At 39.2% G+C, this 17,500-nt stretch overlaps 1 protein-coding gene across 11 annotated transcripts in view; it reads left to right on the forward strand.

Moving 5' to 3' along the window:
- LOC138032539 (transient receptor potential cation channel subfamily M member-like 2) overlaps window positions 1-17,500 on the forward strand; it is a 47,853-nt gene that overhangs the window by 26,955 nt on the left and 3,398 nt on the right. For 10 of the 11 annotated variants that reach the window (XM_068880247.1, XM_068880243.1, XM_068880250.1 and 7 more), the window contains 11 exons: window positions 76-99; window positions 4,711-4,957; window positions 6,175-6,525; window positions 6,911-6,937; window positions 7,993-8,182; window positions 8,805-8,960; window positions 11,395-11,473; window positions 12,944-13,071; window positions 13,680-13,829; window positions 14,394-14,565; window positions 15,210-15,455. In XM_068880247.1, coding sequence (XP_068736348.1) covers window positions 76-99; window positions 4,711-4,957; window positions 6,175-6,525; window positions 6,911-6,937; window positions 7,993-8,182; window positions 8,805-8,960; window positions 11,395-11,473; window positions 12,944-13,071; window positions 13,680-13,829; window positions 14,394-14,565; window positions 15,210-15,427 — 1,742 coding nt within the window. In that variant the 3' untranslated portion in view covers window positions 15,428-15,455. Of the gene's footprint in view, window positions 1-75; window positions 100-4,710; window positions 4,958-6,174; window positions 6,526-6,910; window positions 6,938-7,992; window positions 8,183-8,804; window positions 8,961-11,394; window positions 11,474-12,943; window positions 13,072-13,679; window positions 13,830-14,393; window positions 14,566-15,209; window positions 15,456-17,500 lie in introns of those variants that run through there. The other variant, XM_068880240.1, reaches the window with a different exon arrangement.

The raw sequence follows: 17,500 nt of genomic DNA on the forward strand, positions 1-17,500 counted from the left end.
ATGTTAGTTTTTCCCGTTGCCCTTAGTATTGTTTCTCATTCCTGATGCAAGGCGTTTTTGTTTTTTGTTTGGCAGGATTAGATGGCAAGAGCATTTACGGTAAATGATTATTTTGTATGTTTATTATTTTTATTTGTACGTTATGAATTGAGGTAATTTGCACACTAAGTCGTCCACTGAATACAGTTGCGAGAATTCAATTCGTTTCTCTTTTATTATTTAAATTGTCAAACCTGAGTAGGGTTTAAAGCATTCTAGTTACCAAAGCCTCGGATCGACCCAAGACTCTGGGAAACACTACGTTGGAGAACCAAAAATTGGCTCCAGATCATATTACCAACGACACCTCCCACAACAACCAGCATTCAACTATCTGGCTTGCCATCCCATTCGTCGGTGACCTGACAACACAGCTTGTTAAGAAGCTTAAACGTAAGCTTCGTAGATGTCTCGTCGACCCGAGCGTAGACATCCGAATAAAAGAGAAGTTATGTTTCTTCACCAGCACTTAAGGCAAAACGCCGCCATTAAGCCAATCAAATGTTGTGTGCGAAATCACTTGCCCCGGTTCGTACATCGGCAAAACGAAGAGAACTTTCCTTGACCGCTCACAAGAACATGCGCTCACGGACAAGGAAAGCGTTATATATAAACATCTGCGCTATTGTGATCAGATCCAACACGAACAAGGTTTATACAACTTACCGGACATTTTTATCAATGAGAACTACCCACCTTCTACTGCAACTAGACCCTCCGTGAGGGTAAACTGGGTTGCCTGTGGTACGTGCACCGTTCCAAACAATTTTTTTCGAGTCATACCAGAAGAGGCCCTTTGGCTCACAGGTCCTCACACGTTCGTACGACGAAACAGATCTGTCCTTGCGTAATATGTAGCTCTAACAGTGCACGATATTGTTTTGGTATTGTCTATCATTGTAGTGCCATGGTAGAAGTCTTGGGTAAATAGTCTGAGAAGACATGTGGTTACTAGCAAAGTACTGAACCCAGAAAGATTGAAGAAAATAAATGGGAAGTGAGAAACATTGGCTTCTGGGCTGACATGTTGATAAACTTCTTTTCACCACAAGTTTAAGCGTGCCCGCTGAGCATCTGACAGCTTTGTAATGCCGAAGTTCACTGAAGTCAAGCCCTGTTCGGCGGGGTTAGTGTTTGGATGGGAGACCAAAACAATATACCCCTCATAAAACGGAAGCATCGGACCGAAAATACTATTAACGCTAACAAATGCGAACTCAGCAAGGTACAGATCTTGTTAGCTTGCTTTATGCAAAAAACAATTATTGATGCAAAAGTAAATAACTATTGATACACAGTTTTTAGAAAGAGCAGAAGGAAGTCTCCAGGACGGTCGATCGAGAATAACATATTTACGACATGAAAACAACATTAATTTTGAACCGTGAATATAGAATATAAAAAGTTACGATCAGCGACAAACATTTTGGGAGATTTTTGCTACGTTCAAATAAATCGCCAAATCGAAAGTGACATGGCCGGAATTCAGCGGGCGCCGTGATTAAGATACCGCGACATGTTTACTCGCCAAACAGTGAAGCATCTGTGTCAAATGATGGCAAGATACCGGGTTTTTGTAAGTTTCTTTTTCTGTCAAGTGTTATAAAGTTTGACAATGAAATGAGCGAAGTCAAAACAAAGATCACAATCGCACAACTCTTGTTTATACAAAGTCAAAATTTACTCTCCAAGACGCGTTCGACGTTATTTATCACCAGGTAATTTCATCATTTTGGAAATGGCAGCTACTTTATTATTCATCTGCGTCACAATTTTTCACTGATTTTGGGGCTCATTTTGTTGAAACTCAAGCACGCTTCCAACAGACCTGTTTATTTTCGTGACTTCTGCGTTACCACAAAAATTCTCCCCGTATCACATTTCAACACATGTATGCAAATTTGCTAAGCTCGAAAATTACACAACATGATAAATTTACAAAAGCTGGAAATTTCACAGAAATATTTTCTAGCGAAACATTTATCGAAACAAGCAACATATTTGCTATAAGAGGCAAGAAACCCTTCCTATTTCAGTTGCGTGCGTGCAAGCGAAACACACAATCACAAAGCATATGCAATTAAATAAATTTCTGACAGTTCACATCAAACCCTTATCGAAAGAACCTTGACCGTACATAATAAAGCACAAAAGAGACAACAAGCTTTCATTCAAATAATTTTTCACTGTCACATTTCCAACTTTTTTTAACCTTTGCAGAGTTGAGTACAAAATGAATGTTACTTGCCAGACAAACAGGCAAACTTTAAATAGATGCGACTTCAGTAAACACTGTGAGACACAACAGAGATCACAGATCTACTTGTGGTGTTCGATTCCTTCTCTGTCTTTGCTGCACCCGTAAGTTACCAGAGAAATTTCCATTTGGTTTCAGTGTTGTACGTAACACCACCTTGGCGAAATATTAAAAGTACACCTCATTTTGATTTCGGCTCGACTGGCGAAAGATGCACGCTGTCGAAGTCCATTACTCGTCGCTTTTAAGATTCCAGATCTTTATGTTTCACCGCCTGTCTTGACGTTCCATTCTTGAGCTCCATATGGGTATATTTTCTTTAAAGATGTACTAAAACGCCATTCGCGTTACAATCACTTCCGACGCCATTACAGGTTAATTGTGCAGAGCAAGCTACGCATTACCCTAGCCCCCTGAAACCTAACAAAATACGCACAGAAGACTCTATGCACAAAGACACCACTTAGCAGGAGAGTGACAGGCAAGACTTTTACCGACACGGAAAAAAATACTAAAAAAAAGAAAACGGAAATCTACCTATTTTCCGACTGGATTGCCATAGGCAACCCAGTAATGAACAAAGAATTATTCACCCAAACCGTGCGTGGCAACACAAACATAATACACCGGGATGACAATTGGAGTCTATTATAATATAAAGAATCGTACCATATCAAGCGTTCAGCACCATCTTTGAACAATGGTTTAAAAGTCAGTAGAGAACTATGCCTATTTTCTTGACAGTTTCGTTCTTTGTTTTGTACTTTCACGTGCTTAAAATGATGTACCATCATGCAGTAGATAAATTTCTGCTACCTGTACCTCACCTCAGCCTGAAGATGATATAGGATATAGAATTATATCGAAATATTACAAGTATACATCAACGATTCCTTGCATTTGTTGCCTGTCTTATAGACACGGTGCAATTACTCGGTATTACATTTATTCTATACCTTTCAAAAGTATCAGCAGGTAATGGATTTTGGAAAAAACATCCGAAACGCTGATGAACAAGCATACAAAGTAGCAGTTACATTTGAAAGGCTTAACAAGAAGTTGTTGTCGGCAGAATTGGCTTTGCGATTCCTGTACCACTGCCGCGATGAAGATGTATACCCTAAATTTACCCGTTGGAAGAACCTCAACAACAAGGATGAAAGAACAAAGCACCGTTGCTACAGGAGAATTATTTTTGATGAAATCAGCCACAAAATCGTTCCTGTCAAACGGCTTAAGAATGAAACCGTGGTCGCCGCGGGTAACTTATCTCAAATACCATGGATGAAGAGAATGATCATCAAACACGCTATCCGAAATTATATCAAACGACAAGAAAAGAAAATTCGTGCTCGCCGAGAGAATAAGTTTCGTTACCCTCTGACGTCATAGATTTTGCACTGTTGCCCGCTCAGAGACTATTGGCGGGAAACAGTTTTATTGTTAGATGTCATGTGACCTCGAAGTAACCAATGAGAGCGAGCGCTGTTGGGGGAATTCTTCAGCTGTATAACAAGACCTCTTGTGTCTGCCCACCTTAAAGCTTCTATATGAATAATTGTAAAACGGTTAATAATTGCACCGTCGTCTTCATGGAACGCCTCGAAAGCCCACTTGGTCGGACGCAGGAGTGCAGTATTGGTCTACCGTCTTGGTGTGCCTGGTTCAAATTCGGCCAGTACAAAGATCTTTTCATGTTTCTATTTTGCTGAGGATAAAAAGCGGCTGTTCATATTGTCTTTGGAAATTTATATCTGGCAAAAATATATCTGAGAAATAAAGTGGATTGATATTGATTCCACCATCAAATGGTGCACTACAGCAATAAAAAGTGAACTCATTCAAGGGAATTCCTCTTGCTGAAAAATGTGTTTGTCTAGCGCGGTATCCAAATTGCTGACAAGTGACTTCGCCAAAAAAGAAATATAAGTTATACCGAAAATATAATGTCCCGACAAAAAACTTCTTCTATTCAGCCAGTTAAAAGTGGGGTTGCTCCAAAGCCCAGTTGAATGATAAATTCTTAAATCTACCGACCACCCTATAAACGGGCTGATAATCGTCTCGTACGTGATCGTTCTATCATAAACTTTTGCAATTCAAAGCGACTTCTGAATATATTACGCCTGCTAGCTAAGAAAGGATATCTTTGATATGCCCGAACTTTGCCAAGGTCAAATACGCTCTTTCGGTTACATTTAATGATGACTGATGACCCAAAGTCTGTGGAAACACCCGCCTTATGTCGTCTTCCCACAACATTCTCGTTCTCGCAAACTTTCACTCGTGTTTCTAGAACTCGATAGAAACATGGTACATGTTTTCTATTTCTTAATTAATAAATGTAACTGATTATTTCAAACATTTAGTTTTTAAACTTAAAAGTAATATATTTCTGTGTTTTTGTGTTTTAGATAGATATCGTGATTATTTTACTACTCCATACTTTGTCTTTATCCGCGACGCACTAAGCTACCTGGTTTTGCTTGGACTCCACTTTACCATCTGCCTGGAGACTTCAAGCATTTCTTTCACTTGGATAGAGTGGGCCATTCTAGTATTCTTCATGGGTCGTGTATTATTCGAACGCGAACAATTCACAAATAAGACAGTCGACTGGGGTTGGAAAGGTTTTACTACGAGATTCTCCAATTACATAACGTAAGTAACATTTTGTCTGAGGGGGCTAGTACCCAATTTCTCTTGCACTTGCAATTGTGATAGATGGATAGGTACCTCATCCAGGAAGGCAATCCTGCAATGCTGCAGCAATGATGGTATTCGCCTTAAGTCACCGAGTTCGAACCTGGATTAGATGTATGGATATCAACTCCCATTTCACTTCTCAATGCAAAGTTGCTTGTTTAACAGTAAGCAACCAATTTCCATTGCACTTGTGATGGATGGTGAGCACTGCATCTAGGAACGCAATTGTGATACTAACATCCGTCCTAGCTCATCCTGTTCGAACCTGTGGATTCAAGTGCCACCTTTATGGAGATCGATCGAAACTCCCATTTTTCTTCTCACTGCAAAGGTGTTTGATTAAAAGTTGTAATGCTCTTCTTAGGTCAAAAATGGGTAACAATCTAAATTAGTACTTTCGGCTCACACGTACAACATTCCTGACAACCCACTGACAAGATATGAAATATATTTACAGAACAAAGCTATTCGTTCATAATTTTTAGCTACTTTTTTAAGACGTTGCCCCCAAACTTAAAAAAATCTGACCACTTTTTTCAAGTTTCAATCCATTTCCATCCTCTGCTTTCTTGGCTGCAACCAAGAAAAAATAGATTCAGTGCAATTCAATGGTCGTTGGCAACAAAACTTTAGCATTATTTTTGGGTTTTCATTGATGCAAGGTCGTCTTTTAATGTTTTGAAGTTTGACTAAAATAGCATGACACTGACCCCTTTAAGTTTGAAATAATTCATTTACACACAACTTGGACAGTTCTTTAATGACACTAATCGGCAAGCTAAACCATCACACAAGAGAGAAAATCTCCAACAAAACCTAACTGGCAAGAAAAATCACGTGTTGGCGCAGGGATGCTATAACCAATTCTTATTCAGTAGTCCAATAACTTAAGGCCATCGATTTAATCACATTGTTCCACTGCCAATCCAGTATTGGAATTAGAATTGGGTGTTTGAAGTAAATGGTTTCTCTCCAGTCCTAGATCGTGGGTGACGACGGATCACTGTTCCTGATCGTGTACATAGAATTCATAGAATTCTTATTCAGAAGTGCTCAGCTCAAAATGTACTTGCCCTTAGACATTGTCTTTAAGAAAAAGTGCTTCGTCTTCGTTTGTTTGTTTGTTGCAATTGGTTGATTAATTTTTACTTATGTTTACCCTTTGTTTGTAGTGATCGGTGGAACATCTTGGACCTCATCACGCTCATCATTTACTTCGCTACTTTTGTTCTAAGAATGGTCACGTTGGCTTTGTCAGATTCCGTGACCAACAACCGACCCCTCGTCATAGGTGGCTATTTTTACGGCCTTAATACCGTGTTCTTAACGCTTAGGGCATTATGTCACGTGATGGAGACAACAAAGCAAACTGGATCTATTCAGATCGCTTTCTTCCATATCTTGAAAAACATTGGTACCATATTTTGGCAGTTTATAGCAACTATTTTGGCCTTTTCTATTGCAATGACTAAAGTTTACGTGGCTGAGAAGTCTTTCATATCCGACGACAAGGGAAAAGAAGTGTGAGTAGACCTCTTGCCAGTAAAGTCAGAAGCAAATCGTTTATTTCTAGAATTTACTCGATATGTATGCGAAATATAATATGCCAAAGCTTGCCCCACAGCACTTTTTTCTGCCATAAAAAATGCAGATGTCTGTTGGTGTTGATGGCCTTAAAATATCCAATCTAAGTGTCACCACGCTCTTTCCATTTCCTTGGATCAAACTTCCCTTGGTAGATGCTGAAAGGTGAGGCGGAGAAGCCGTCGGACATAAGCTTACATAAGTTATATACCTTAACAATTGCTTGCTTCTCAGTTCGTATGATGTGTGGATCATGCGCCCCTTTCAAAAAAGTACTTGACAAAATACAAGTGAGTCACAGCTCTTTGTATGTTTCTGTTGCAGTGTTTGTAGCAGTTCTGGGATAGCCTGGTAAGTCCAGAGAGTCGTAAGCGTTTGCTTTATCATTTCTTCCAATGATTCTGGTTAGAAGCGTACATAATCGGCTTCTAATCATTTTCTTGCTCTGGATGTTCTAAACTCGTCGTTGTATTTAACAATTAGATTATGAGCTCGAGGTTTCTATGAGGTGATAGTTGATGAAGCCGAAGGCCGAATCAACTATCGCCTCATAGAAATCGACAGCGAATAATCTAATTGTTTTAGTGGAATTCTTATTAAAATTTACTTCAAATAACGGTTTCCAATTATTTCTTGACGTATTATTAAACTTTGCGCCTGAAAAAGATCGCTCGGATTGAATTGCCATTTAAAATTGTGCACGCGAGCGCATCAGCTTTTTCAATAATTTCAACTTTTTTGAAAGTCAAGAAACCGTGAATGTCCTTCGTTTAGACTTCTCAGAAATTTAATTACTCATTTGCATGCAAATGTTCCTTCAAAACTTTGGAAAAACGAAAAAAAAGTCGTTATTTCCAAGACGACCTCCAGCCACTGCACACCAATGGCTGATAGTGTTCAATGGCTCAGCCAACCAGATTACAGCATTTGCATTAGTATACTAGTAGAATTCTACTAATGTTTATTAGTCTGTACGAGATCTTTGAGTCTTCTTCCTGATATGAATAGAAGATGGAAGGCACACGCATTCTTTGCATAAATTTGTATCTTTCACCTCTCAGTTTCCTTTGACGAAAAAGAGCTATTTGTTCCAGCCATAAGCACATGACCTTGAATCCGTGTAACTTGCAACTCTTTTCCTTGGAACAAAGCTGGGGATTTTAGGATACCAATTTTATGCCCAAATATGGACAAAAATAAGATGGAAGCTGCACGCGCGGGAAAATGCGCGAGCTACGTTACATCCAAATAAGCAAGTTTATAAACTCAAAAAAAAACCCCACCTCTGAACCAGAGTTAAACGCTTCAGGGTCATGAGCTTCTGGTTCCAGCACATTTAGGGTTTATCAGATTTACGAAATGTTTAGACTTCGCCAATATCTTAAGGTCTTCTTTTTGATCCACAGCTGGTGGAAGATGGTGGGACATCTATGTTGGTCTTTGTTAGGAGATGTGGATGTAGACCCCTTAGAGTCAGCTGATGGTCCTTCAGTAGCACTTGTTAATTTTCTATATGGAGCGTTCCTCGTAATGGGAGTCATTCTTCTTATCAATATGATGATCGCACTTGTGTCCAACATATACCAGAAAGTACAGGTTGGATACTAATTTGGCTTTAAGTTTTTAAATTTTCATTTCCTTTGTAGAAAAGTTAAAGTCGTTTGTACTCCATTTGTTCATGTCCTCGTTAATGGTACTCCTTACATAGCAATATGAATAGATCAATATCGATATATTATAATTCTAATACGCCTCAAACTGAACTTAGTTTCTTTTGTTTCAGTCCTCTTAGGCCTTATGCAGTACCATATTAGAATTTTAGCCCATTCGTCTAAGTTACTGCCATTCCATTCCTTTAAAGTTTGTTTGCTATGAGAGTTTTGTGCTACCGAAAGTACCCTTGCAGTTTGAAAATTAGATTGTTGCATGCTACTTTTGGGGTGATGATGAAACTGAGAAGAACGCACACCCCGGGCACACAGCAAGACAAGCTGAACAGACTGATGAACCGGAAACTAATTTAATCTTTAAGAGCACCTTGATGTATCCCTTTTAAAAGTAAAAAGAAATTGTACTAATTAAGAGATAAAAGATGCTAGTAATGCAGTTTGTGTAGATTTTTGTGCTGTATCAATTGTTATCATTATTAACGAAATGACTGCTTTGACTGATGTTTCTCTTTTTACTTTTTTATTGTTCATTCTTTGACTTTTGTTAGGACAACTCACTGATGGAATGGTCATTTAAGAAAGCCATAACAATACAGACATACAGTTCCTGTCATCCAATACCAGTTCCCGTTAACCTGATCTCTTTTATGTTCGAATGCTGTTGGTGGCAAAAGTGTTTTTCCAGTTGCAAACATCGCCAAAAGGTCTGGATACTAGCGGGTATACGATATTTTTAGAAAAAACACAACACTTTTTCAATTTAAAAACATGTTTCGACAGAAACTTCTGTCATCTTCAGTTTAAATTACAAAGTACATAGTTGAATATATAGTTTGAACCAAAATGCTAATGAACTATAAGAACAAAAGGAAACATGACAATGTAAAAAATTGCAAAGAAAGTTTTAAATTAACACAATAAAGTTGATGATTAAGTGTAGGTTTCTCCCAATGAATATGAATGGCTTCTTTTATCTTAAGTTGGAAGGTGGTAGAAGCGTGATCTAGGATGCTGAAAACAGTCATTAGAGTACAAAGTGCGGCAATGCTCAGAATTCTGTAATTTCATTTTAACTCACTGCGTTCGCACACATGAAAATTATTTTCTAAACCGTTATAGGAACTTACACAACACGACAACCCCAGTCAAATGGGTTGGTAACTCACGGAGAGCCAATATAAGCTTTATTACTGTACTCGAGCACTATGTGTATAAACGGTCACATTGCTTTTAGTCCACAGAAATACGATACGCGAAGCTATATCCTCATTAAGCTAGTACACTTGCACAATACATATGATACGGTTAAATTATAGCGAGCATTGTCCATCACTGCGTGTGCGTTGACGTGAGAGAAAACTATTTACAAGTCCATCAAAGCCTCCGCATTCTTGACTTGAGTGTAACCGAACGGGCACGATTGAAAGGTGGTAGCTAGTGTCCCCGACGGGTTTGTCAAAGACCCGTCCTTTAAGCTTGATGCGGGGTCCCACCTTAAGACGTTTTGTGGCCGGATCGCGTGTTAAGAAGTAGAGGTTCAATCAATCATTTATTTTAACACGTTACGTCAAAGAGCTATAAAACTCGTTCAAAATACGATTTTAAAGGATGAGAAAACTAACTTAATATCAATATTATTACAATAACGTTTGGCAAAATGACGAACCTTCTCTTAGTGTCAGAGACGGAAGCCGGGGGATTACAGTGAGTAACTACACGTACCTTTTTCTTTAAATTACCTTACATTGGTCCTTTTTCTTTTTTCACGCCATTTTGCCAAACGTTATTGTGATAATATTGATATTAAGTTGTTTTCTCATCCAAACATGTTCAGTGTGAAGGATCCTGTCCCTCTTGGGCTCCGTGCGGGTGTGGTATACAAGTGTCTGTGTGCGGGCTGTAGTGCCTGCTATGTCGGCGAAACTACCCGGCATTTTTCCACGCGCGTACGTGAGCACACTTTCAGTGACAGGACCTCGCACGTTTTTAAACATTTACAGAATTCTGAGCACTGCCGCACTTTGTACTCTAATGACTGTTTCAGCATCCTAGATCACGCTTCTACCACCTTGCAACTTAAGATAAAAGAAGCTATTCATATTCAATGGGAGAAACCTACACTTAATCATCAACTTTATCATGTTAATTTAAAACTTTCTTTGTAATTTTTTACATTGTCATGTTTCCTTTTGTTCTTATAGTTCATTAGCATTTTGGTTCACACTATAAATTCAACTCTGTACTTTGTAATTTAAACTGAAGATGACAGAGGTTTCTGTCGAAACATGTTTTTAAATTGAAAAAGTGTTGCAAATATCGGAAACAACGGACGCAGATGACTCGCGCAAGTTTTCTATTAATAGGTGAAGTATAGGTGTTCTCGATTAGTATAGTCATATACGTTCACCTTGGCACACTTTGACAGGTACTCATTAATGACGTCATTAATAAAAAACACCGCCCCTTTTGTATTTGAATGGGTTTTATTGACAGCTGATTGATTTGCATAATAACCCTAACCCTAAAAACCACACGGAGACACTTTTGTTGATTTTTGAAAAAAACTCAAAGAAGTTTACAAGTGGGACGTGTGCCGGGTCCTAGTGGCACACAATAACAAACTAAAAGTTTTCATGGGGACAACGGTCACCAGGACCCGGCACACGACCCACTTGTACACTTCTTTGACTTTGACTTTTTCAAAAATCAACAGTGTTTCCGTGTGGTTTTTAGGGTTACAGGGTTATTATGCAAATCAATCAGCGGTCAATCAAACCCATTCAAATTCAAAAAGGGCGGTGTTTTCTATCGATGACGTCATTTGATGAGTATCTGCCAAAATGTGTCAAAGTGAACGCATATGACTACTTCGATTGTCTAAAGCCACCATGTTATTTTACAATTTATCTTGCTGGGGAAGGCGGGGTCTAAATGGGACGGCTAAAGTATAAATTCAGTATAAATTCGTGGCGTAAACGTCGTTGTAACGGGCAGTATCGCAAGTACCTTTCAAATAGATCGGACTGGATCACCTAGGTTTAGAACCACATGATCTCGCGTGTCCATTCTAACTTTAGCGTGTGGAGCAAAACCTAAAGATGGAATTATAACTGTAAAATATCCCGCTCACTATTTCAGAGGAAGAGGTTAGAGATTGTCGTAGAGCGTCTGGAGTCCATTTACTTTGCTAAATACGGATATTTGTTTCCTCTAACAGGTAGGAAGGATTACATTCATGTGCTATAGGATTACATTGAGTGTTAAAACAGTCGAAGTATATATGGTCACGAAACAATCGAACTGTTGATTTATTAATAGTAATTACCTGTTTATAATATCTTTACTTTTTTAGATTCTAGTGTTTTATATTTCTTAGTTTCTAAGTTTTCAGATCAAAATTGTGGTTTTAGGGATAATTTGTAATGGTAATAAATTTATATAGCGCATTTTCTATTAACATATTCAAATGCGCTTTACAAGCAAGTGATCTATATGGGTGAGATCGGACATCAGCAAATACAGGCGCCGCTGGCAGCCGCTATCAGTCCATTAGCGATCTCACCCAGCTCATCTCATGAATGAAGGGTGCTCCATGCTCTACTCTTTAGGAATAGTGTGTGGGTTCTTTTACGTCCCACATGATTATGAGCATTGAAGGGTTGTGAGACGGGGCCTACGGTTTATAGTCCTTATCCGAGAAGACTTGAAAGTCTTAACCATTTGCAGATGTAATTACAAAGGCAGCACTTTCTCCTCAGTTATTTTAAGACCCTGAGTGGTGGTTCGGCCCGAGTCGAACTCACGACCTCCCCCTATGGCAGCCCGATGCCGATTATTATTATTATCATTATTATTATCATTATCATTATCATTATCATTATCATTATCATTATCATTATCATGATACTTTTCAAGCGTTCAACGCCAGAAACGACACTTAAAATAAAAGTCACGCTGCTTTATGTCAAAACGCCCATTTTAATGATGCTTTCAAAATGTTAAAAAACTGAACCAACTAAGAAGCATCTGTCAAGAGAAACATGGCTTGATATAAAAGAGAGGTACACCTCAGAAAGTCGTAATTGATTCTAAATGTCACATTAGCAAACTCATAGAAGAAAATGATTTACTTTCGGTTCATTTGGTGGTCCTTAATAGGAGCAACTGTTCTAATCAGTTATGTCGTCTGCCGTTTCTGAATTAAAGTGAAATACCAAATGTGTCCATCTGGAGACATAACAGCACTTCCGTGTGCAACGCGATGTGCAGTCTTTCATAAAGTACCAATAAATAGCTTTTATTGGGAGTGAGTTTCAATGGATTTCCGTAAAACGGAAAACGAAAGAAATTACTTTGGCCGATCACAAAGGACACAATCATCCCTTGAAAGAATCAAAACAAGCGAAAAATGACTGTTATTAGTTTAGATTGGGTGGCAAAGGGGTGCGAATATTGTGCGCCTATCGCTTTGTCCAGTTATGCAAAACCAGTTCATTAAAATCCGGATAACCTTGGACTTTCAAGAGAAAACCGCCGTAAAAAGTCTTTCGCAGCAATGCGAAACTTGGAGCTCAAAGTTGTTAGGCTTTCGTACGTTTTTGTTTTCTCTGTGGAGGCCATGTGTTCTTTTTATTATTAATCTATGAGTGACTGTATTCTCTTTACACAAAATTTCTTTCTCTTACAGACGAAAGGAAACTGGATCGTGTTCTTCTTGAAATCGAGCGGAATCGGCAAATGGCCAACAAGGTTGCGGAAAGAACTTTCACAGCATCTCACAGTTCAGACAAAAACGTCCTTCCCACAGGTCCTCAGGTAGTGGAGCTCACAGCCGGTTATATTACAGCTCTTTCTTTTAAATTTGGAAGCTGTTGAACTAAGTATTTAACCATCCTTCTCTCTCTGGTTTAGCCATAGTTTGGAATATCTGAGGATGACAACACTACACCAAAGCCACGCTGCGATATGTTACGCTAGGCAAGCCATACCACGCAACTCATTCGATGAATTACAATCCTATCCATTTGTAGAAGCAACATTCATAGCATTTTTAAGCTCAGAGAACAGTATTGAAGGGGACCTACGCGCAGTCACCTTGCCTTTCACTTTTGATCAACATTGTTCTTACTTTCATAATGCTCGCTTTGTACCTTATAGCGGACCAATTAACTGCTTACAGGACGCTAGCAAAAAAGAAGAGGGAGGTACCTCGTTTTGGAAGGCTTGCCTCTGAGGTCCAGTTTACATGTACGACTCGTGCCTACATGATATGACGTTTCTCGAGACTTGTAAATCAGACATATTAACTTAACAGTGCCTCGGTGGTCAAGATAACTTATGCTTTTTCTCAACGCCTTTTTCGACACTTTAAGCCATACAAAATATCCTGTTGATATGTACTTTTGTACTTTGACTTAATACAGGCTTGGGTCAGTAGAGGTATAAGTGTCGAAGAATGCCTTTTAACATACGAGGGAGCCAAGCTGTGCGATCTCTGCACACCTGAAAAACCATGGAAATATCACGGCGCCAGATACTTAATCCCATTTTCACCTGAGTTTCCTCATTTTGAGGTAATCACAGTGACACAGTATTTAACTTAAAGTTTTCCCCTTTTCTACTAAAAATTGTAAAATGTTTTTGTTATCTACTCAACTACACCGTTAAACCGGTGAAAACGAAAACTCGTTAAATATTACACAGATATACTTGTTATTTAGAGCAATGGATGAAAGTTACTAAAATATAAAGTTATCCAGATAACGAAATGGGATACAAACCAACATTAGAGTTTTTTGGATTATTCGACAAAGGAAAGTGCTGATATCCAGTACTATCACTGCACAACACCTAAAATAAAACAGTCTGAGGTGGAAAGAAGAGGCCAGATAACAACCAACGCCTGCTTTCTTAGAATTACGTTAAGGACAGTACGCCAAGAAGTGTAATTGAGGCCCCACCGGAGGGGGGGAGGGGAGGGGGGCGTTTTCAATGTTTCACATTGCTGTTGGAGATTTCAAGAAACTGGATGTCTTTTGTCGCGATTTCACTTTAAGTGCTGTGGCTACTTTTTAGGCCATGTCGCCTGTCGGAATTTACCCTGGCAGAGCCTCTTAATTTGTTCACACACATTGTAGGTATTCATTCAAGAAACAGGGAATAGAAGGTTTCTGGGCATTGGCGCAGTCTGGGAGGACTATGGAGCCAGTCATTCCATGCCAGGATGGTCAAAAGGAACTGTCGGATATCATGTTGACGATGGAAAAATATTCTATGCTGAAAACCCAGACAAGGGAAAAGAAGTCGAAGGTAATATTTCACGGGCTTTCCTTGCAACTTATCAAACTAGCGCGTCGAGTCATGGGATTCGAACCCTGCATTGACACTTTCAGTCGAGTAAGACGGTCAATCACACCTAAACACAATAATATCACGGTAAGGAACGTTATAAAAGACATCAAGCTACTTTTCTAACTGATAAATCTCTTAACTGTTTTATTTTGCACTGTTAATATACTTCAATCAAGGCCACCTTAGAGTTTGAAACAAAAGAACTACGCTAGAACAGTGCGATTGTTAGTGGTTGGGTGCAAACAATTTTGATTCGGTCAAATAACGTTTGAATTTCTTTAACGTTGACTTGAACAGCGCAACGAAGATGTCATAAAAATAATTTTATGCTCAATGCAAACGGACAACTCTTCAAGGTACAGCAGAAGTTGGCGAGAAGAGCAACGGGACACTTCGTGACGCTTATTAAAATCAGCCTACATCTAATTAGGGTCAATCCTGGACATACAGACAAAGCAACACTATATATAGCAAGAAAAAAATATTTGAAACTTGCTCGAACCCAACGCGGGCGAATTAAGTGAAAGAAGCCATTTGCGCAGTCCCAAGTGTGTTTGTATTGATCTTTGCTTTGCTTTTGCTTGGTTTGCGGTTGGATATAGATGCCATGGCTTATTGTGGCGACCTGATCGGCTGTACCATCAGGTTCGAGAAGGAAACGGACGGTAAAGTGCCTGTGGTGTTCACACTAAATGGACGACGAATCACGGAAGATGAGATATGGATAGACTACACTCCGGGTGGGAAAGAAATGTACCCTTACATAGGCATGGGTCACCAAGGAATAAGAGTGTTGGCCAAGGTTTGTGCGATTAATTGAGCTCATTAAATACAATTTATTTGCTTAATTCTTGGACAGGAACAGCACTATGAGTCAGCTCTATCTAGTTTCCTAATTGTGGCACTTATTAGGAAACAATCGGTATAGGAGTAATCGTTGTCTTTTACTTAGTTGAAGACTCAGGAGTACAAAACGCAAAATTACTCAGATTTTTTACTTTGAAATAGATAGACAATAATAAACTTACAACTGCTAGAAAATAAGTACACAAACGAGTTAAGTCTCTGATAAGGGACTTGTTAAGTACTCATACCATTTCAAGTAAAACGATCAAACAAGTCAAACTCCGATAAAATACAAGACATATACAACTGACATCAAGGAATATCTCTTATTAGTATATACTAAAACAGTGGATAGCGTTGAACGCGCTCGCTGATTGGCTACTCAAACTCCGTATATCCATTGTTAGTATATACTAAAACAGTGGATAGCGTTGAACTCGCGCGCTGATTGGCTCGTCAAACTCCGGATATCCTGTGCTATTTACCTCCGAGCAACTCAGGAAAAAATGGCGTCCCGATTTGCATCCGTGACAAGTGAAGAAAACATCCAAATTAATTTTTTGTGGTGTATATTATCTCACTGTTTTAGTATATACTAAAACAACTATTCACCTCGGTGTCGGTGGCTAGCGTTGGATATTTACCTCACCGCTTCGCGGCTCGGTAAATACATGATCCACCGGCTAGCCACCTCTACTTCGGTGAATAGTTGTTAACTATTCACCTCCAAGCAATTTGCGTGGAATTTGCGCCCGAAAATGTTGTAATTTTTGCAGGAATAAATAAGTTAAAATCATCTTTTGTGCTATATTAGGGCCGTTTATACCCGCGGCTAACATAAGATGCGAACACCCCGTTTAAATGGTACAAAATCGAAGTTCACGGCCTACTCCATCCGCAGCTAGCTCAAGCCGCGGCTTATCCTGGCCTAGGGGTTTTGGGCTGTGCTTATCTTGGCCGCGGCTTACCTTGGACGTGAAAGTATTCGTATAAATGTCCGCGGCTTGCTCAAGCCGTCAATGGCTCCTGCGCATGCGCTTGTTTTGTTATTATAGCCCAGATTTCCTCTTTTGCTGCCGTCCATTCGCCTGAGAAAATTAAAGATTCAGCGAAAAAATGAATGTGGAGTGCCGCGGAAGAGAAACAGTTTCTCAATATTTGTAGTGGTATTGAAATTGTTGAGCAACTTGATAATTGCGTCACTTCAGCCAGTATAAGTTCTGCAGCACACCGCACGTGTTCGTCTACGACTTCACTGGATCGATACATGATTACATGTAAAAATTTAGTTTATTAATTTTTCTTCGCTTGTTTGCTTACTCGAGCTATTTATCTTGAATGTCGCAAGTCTTGCCTCACAATTAATTACCCCAAAACGAAGCATCAAAATAAATTACAAGTGAGACTATGATCCTCGCAGTTATGAACGCAATTTTTGCAATTGCATAAAGAAGCCTGAAAGATTCAGGACTTCAACGAGGTTTGAGCCCGTGGCTTCGCGATACCGGTGCGACGCTATAACCAACTGAGCTATGAAGCCACTGACGTTGGGAGCTGGTCATTTGTGGGCTCCAATGTTCCCGTAAGGAATGAATCAACGATGAAATGATATATGAAATGAATCATATATGAACTGTGGATATGAAATCAAGTGAAGCTATGATCCTCGCAGTTATGAAGGCAATTTTTGCAATTGCGTAAAGAAGCCTGATACGATCATAATTGCGAGGCTTTCATATCCGCAGTTCATATATGATTCATTTCATATATCATTTCATCGTTGATTCATTCCTCACGGGGACATTGGAACCCACAAATGACCAGCTCCCAACAAAGAAAATTACTAATCTTACTTATATGTTTCCGGTCACCCGTTAACCTGTGTGTAGAACGACGGCGGGAACGGCAACGAGAACGTTATCTCAAAGCATGAATTCCCGTTATTATAATCACTTCGAGACTATTCCAAGCTTTTTAACATGACAATGGTTTGGCAGTCCCTTAATATTTAAACCGATATGAGTTAAGCTTAATTTAGGGGAGAAAA

The sequence above is a fragment of the Montipora capricornis genome, chromosome 14 (genome assembly GCF_036669925.1).
Source record: "Montipora capricornis isolate CH-2021 chromosome 14, ASM3666992v2, whole genome shotgun sequence".
NCBI lineage: Eukaryota > Metazoa > Cnidaria > Anthozoa > Scleractinia > Acroporidae > Montipora > Montipora capricornis.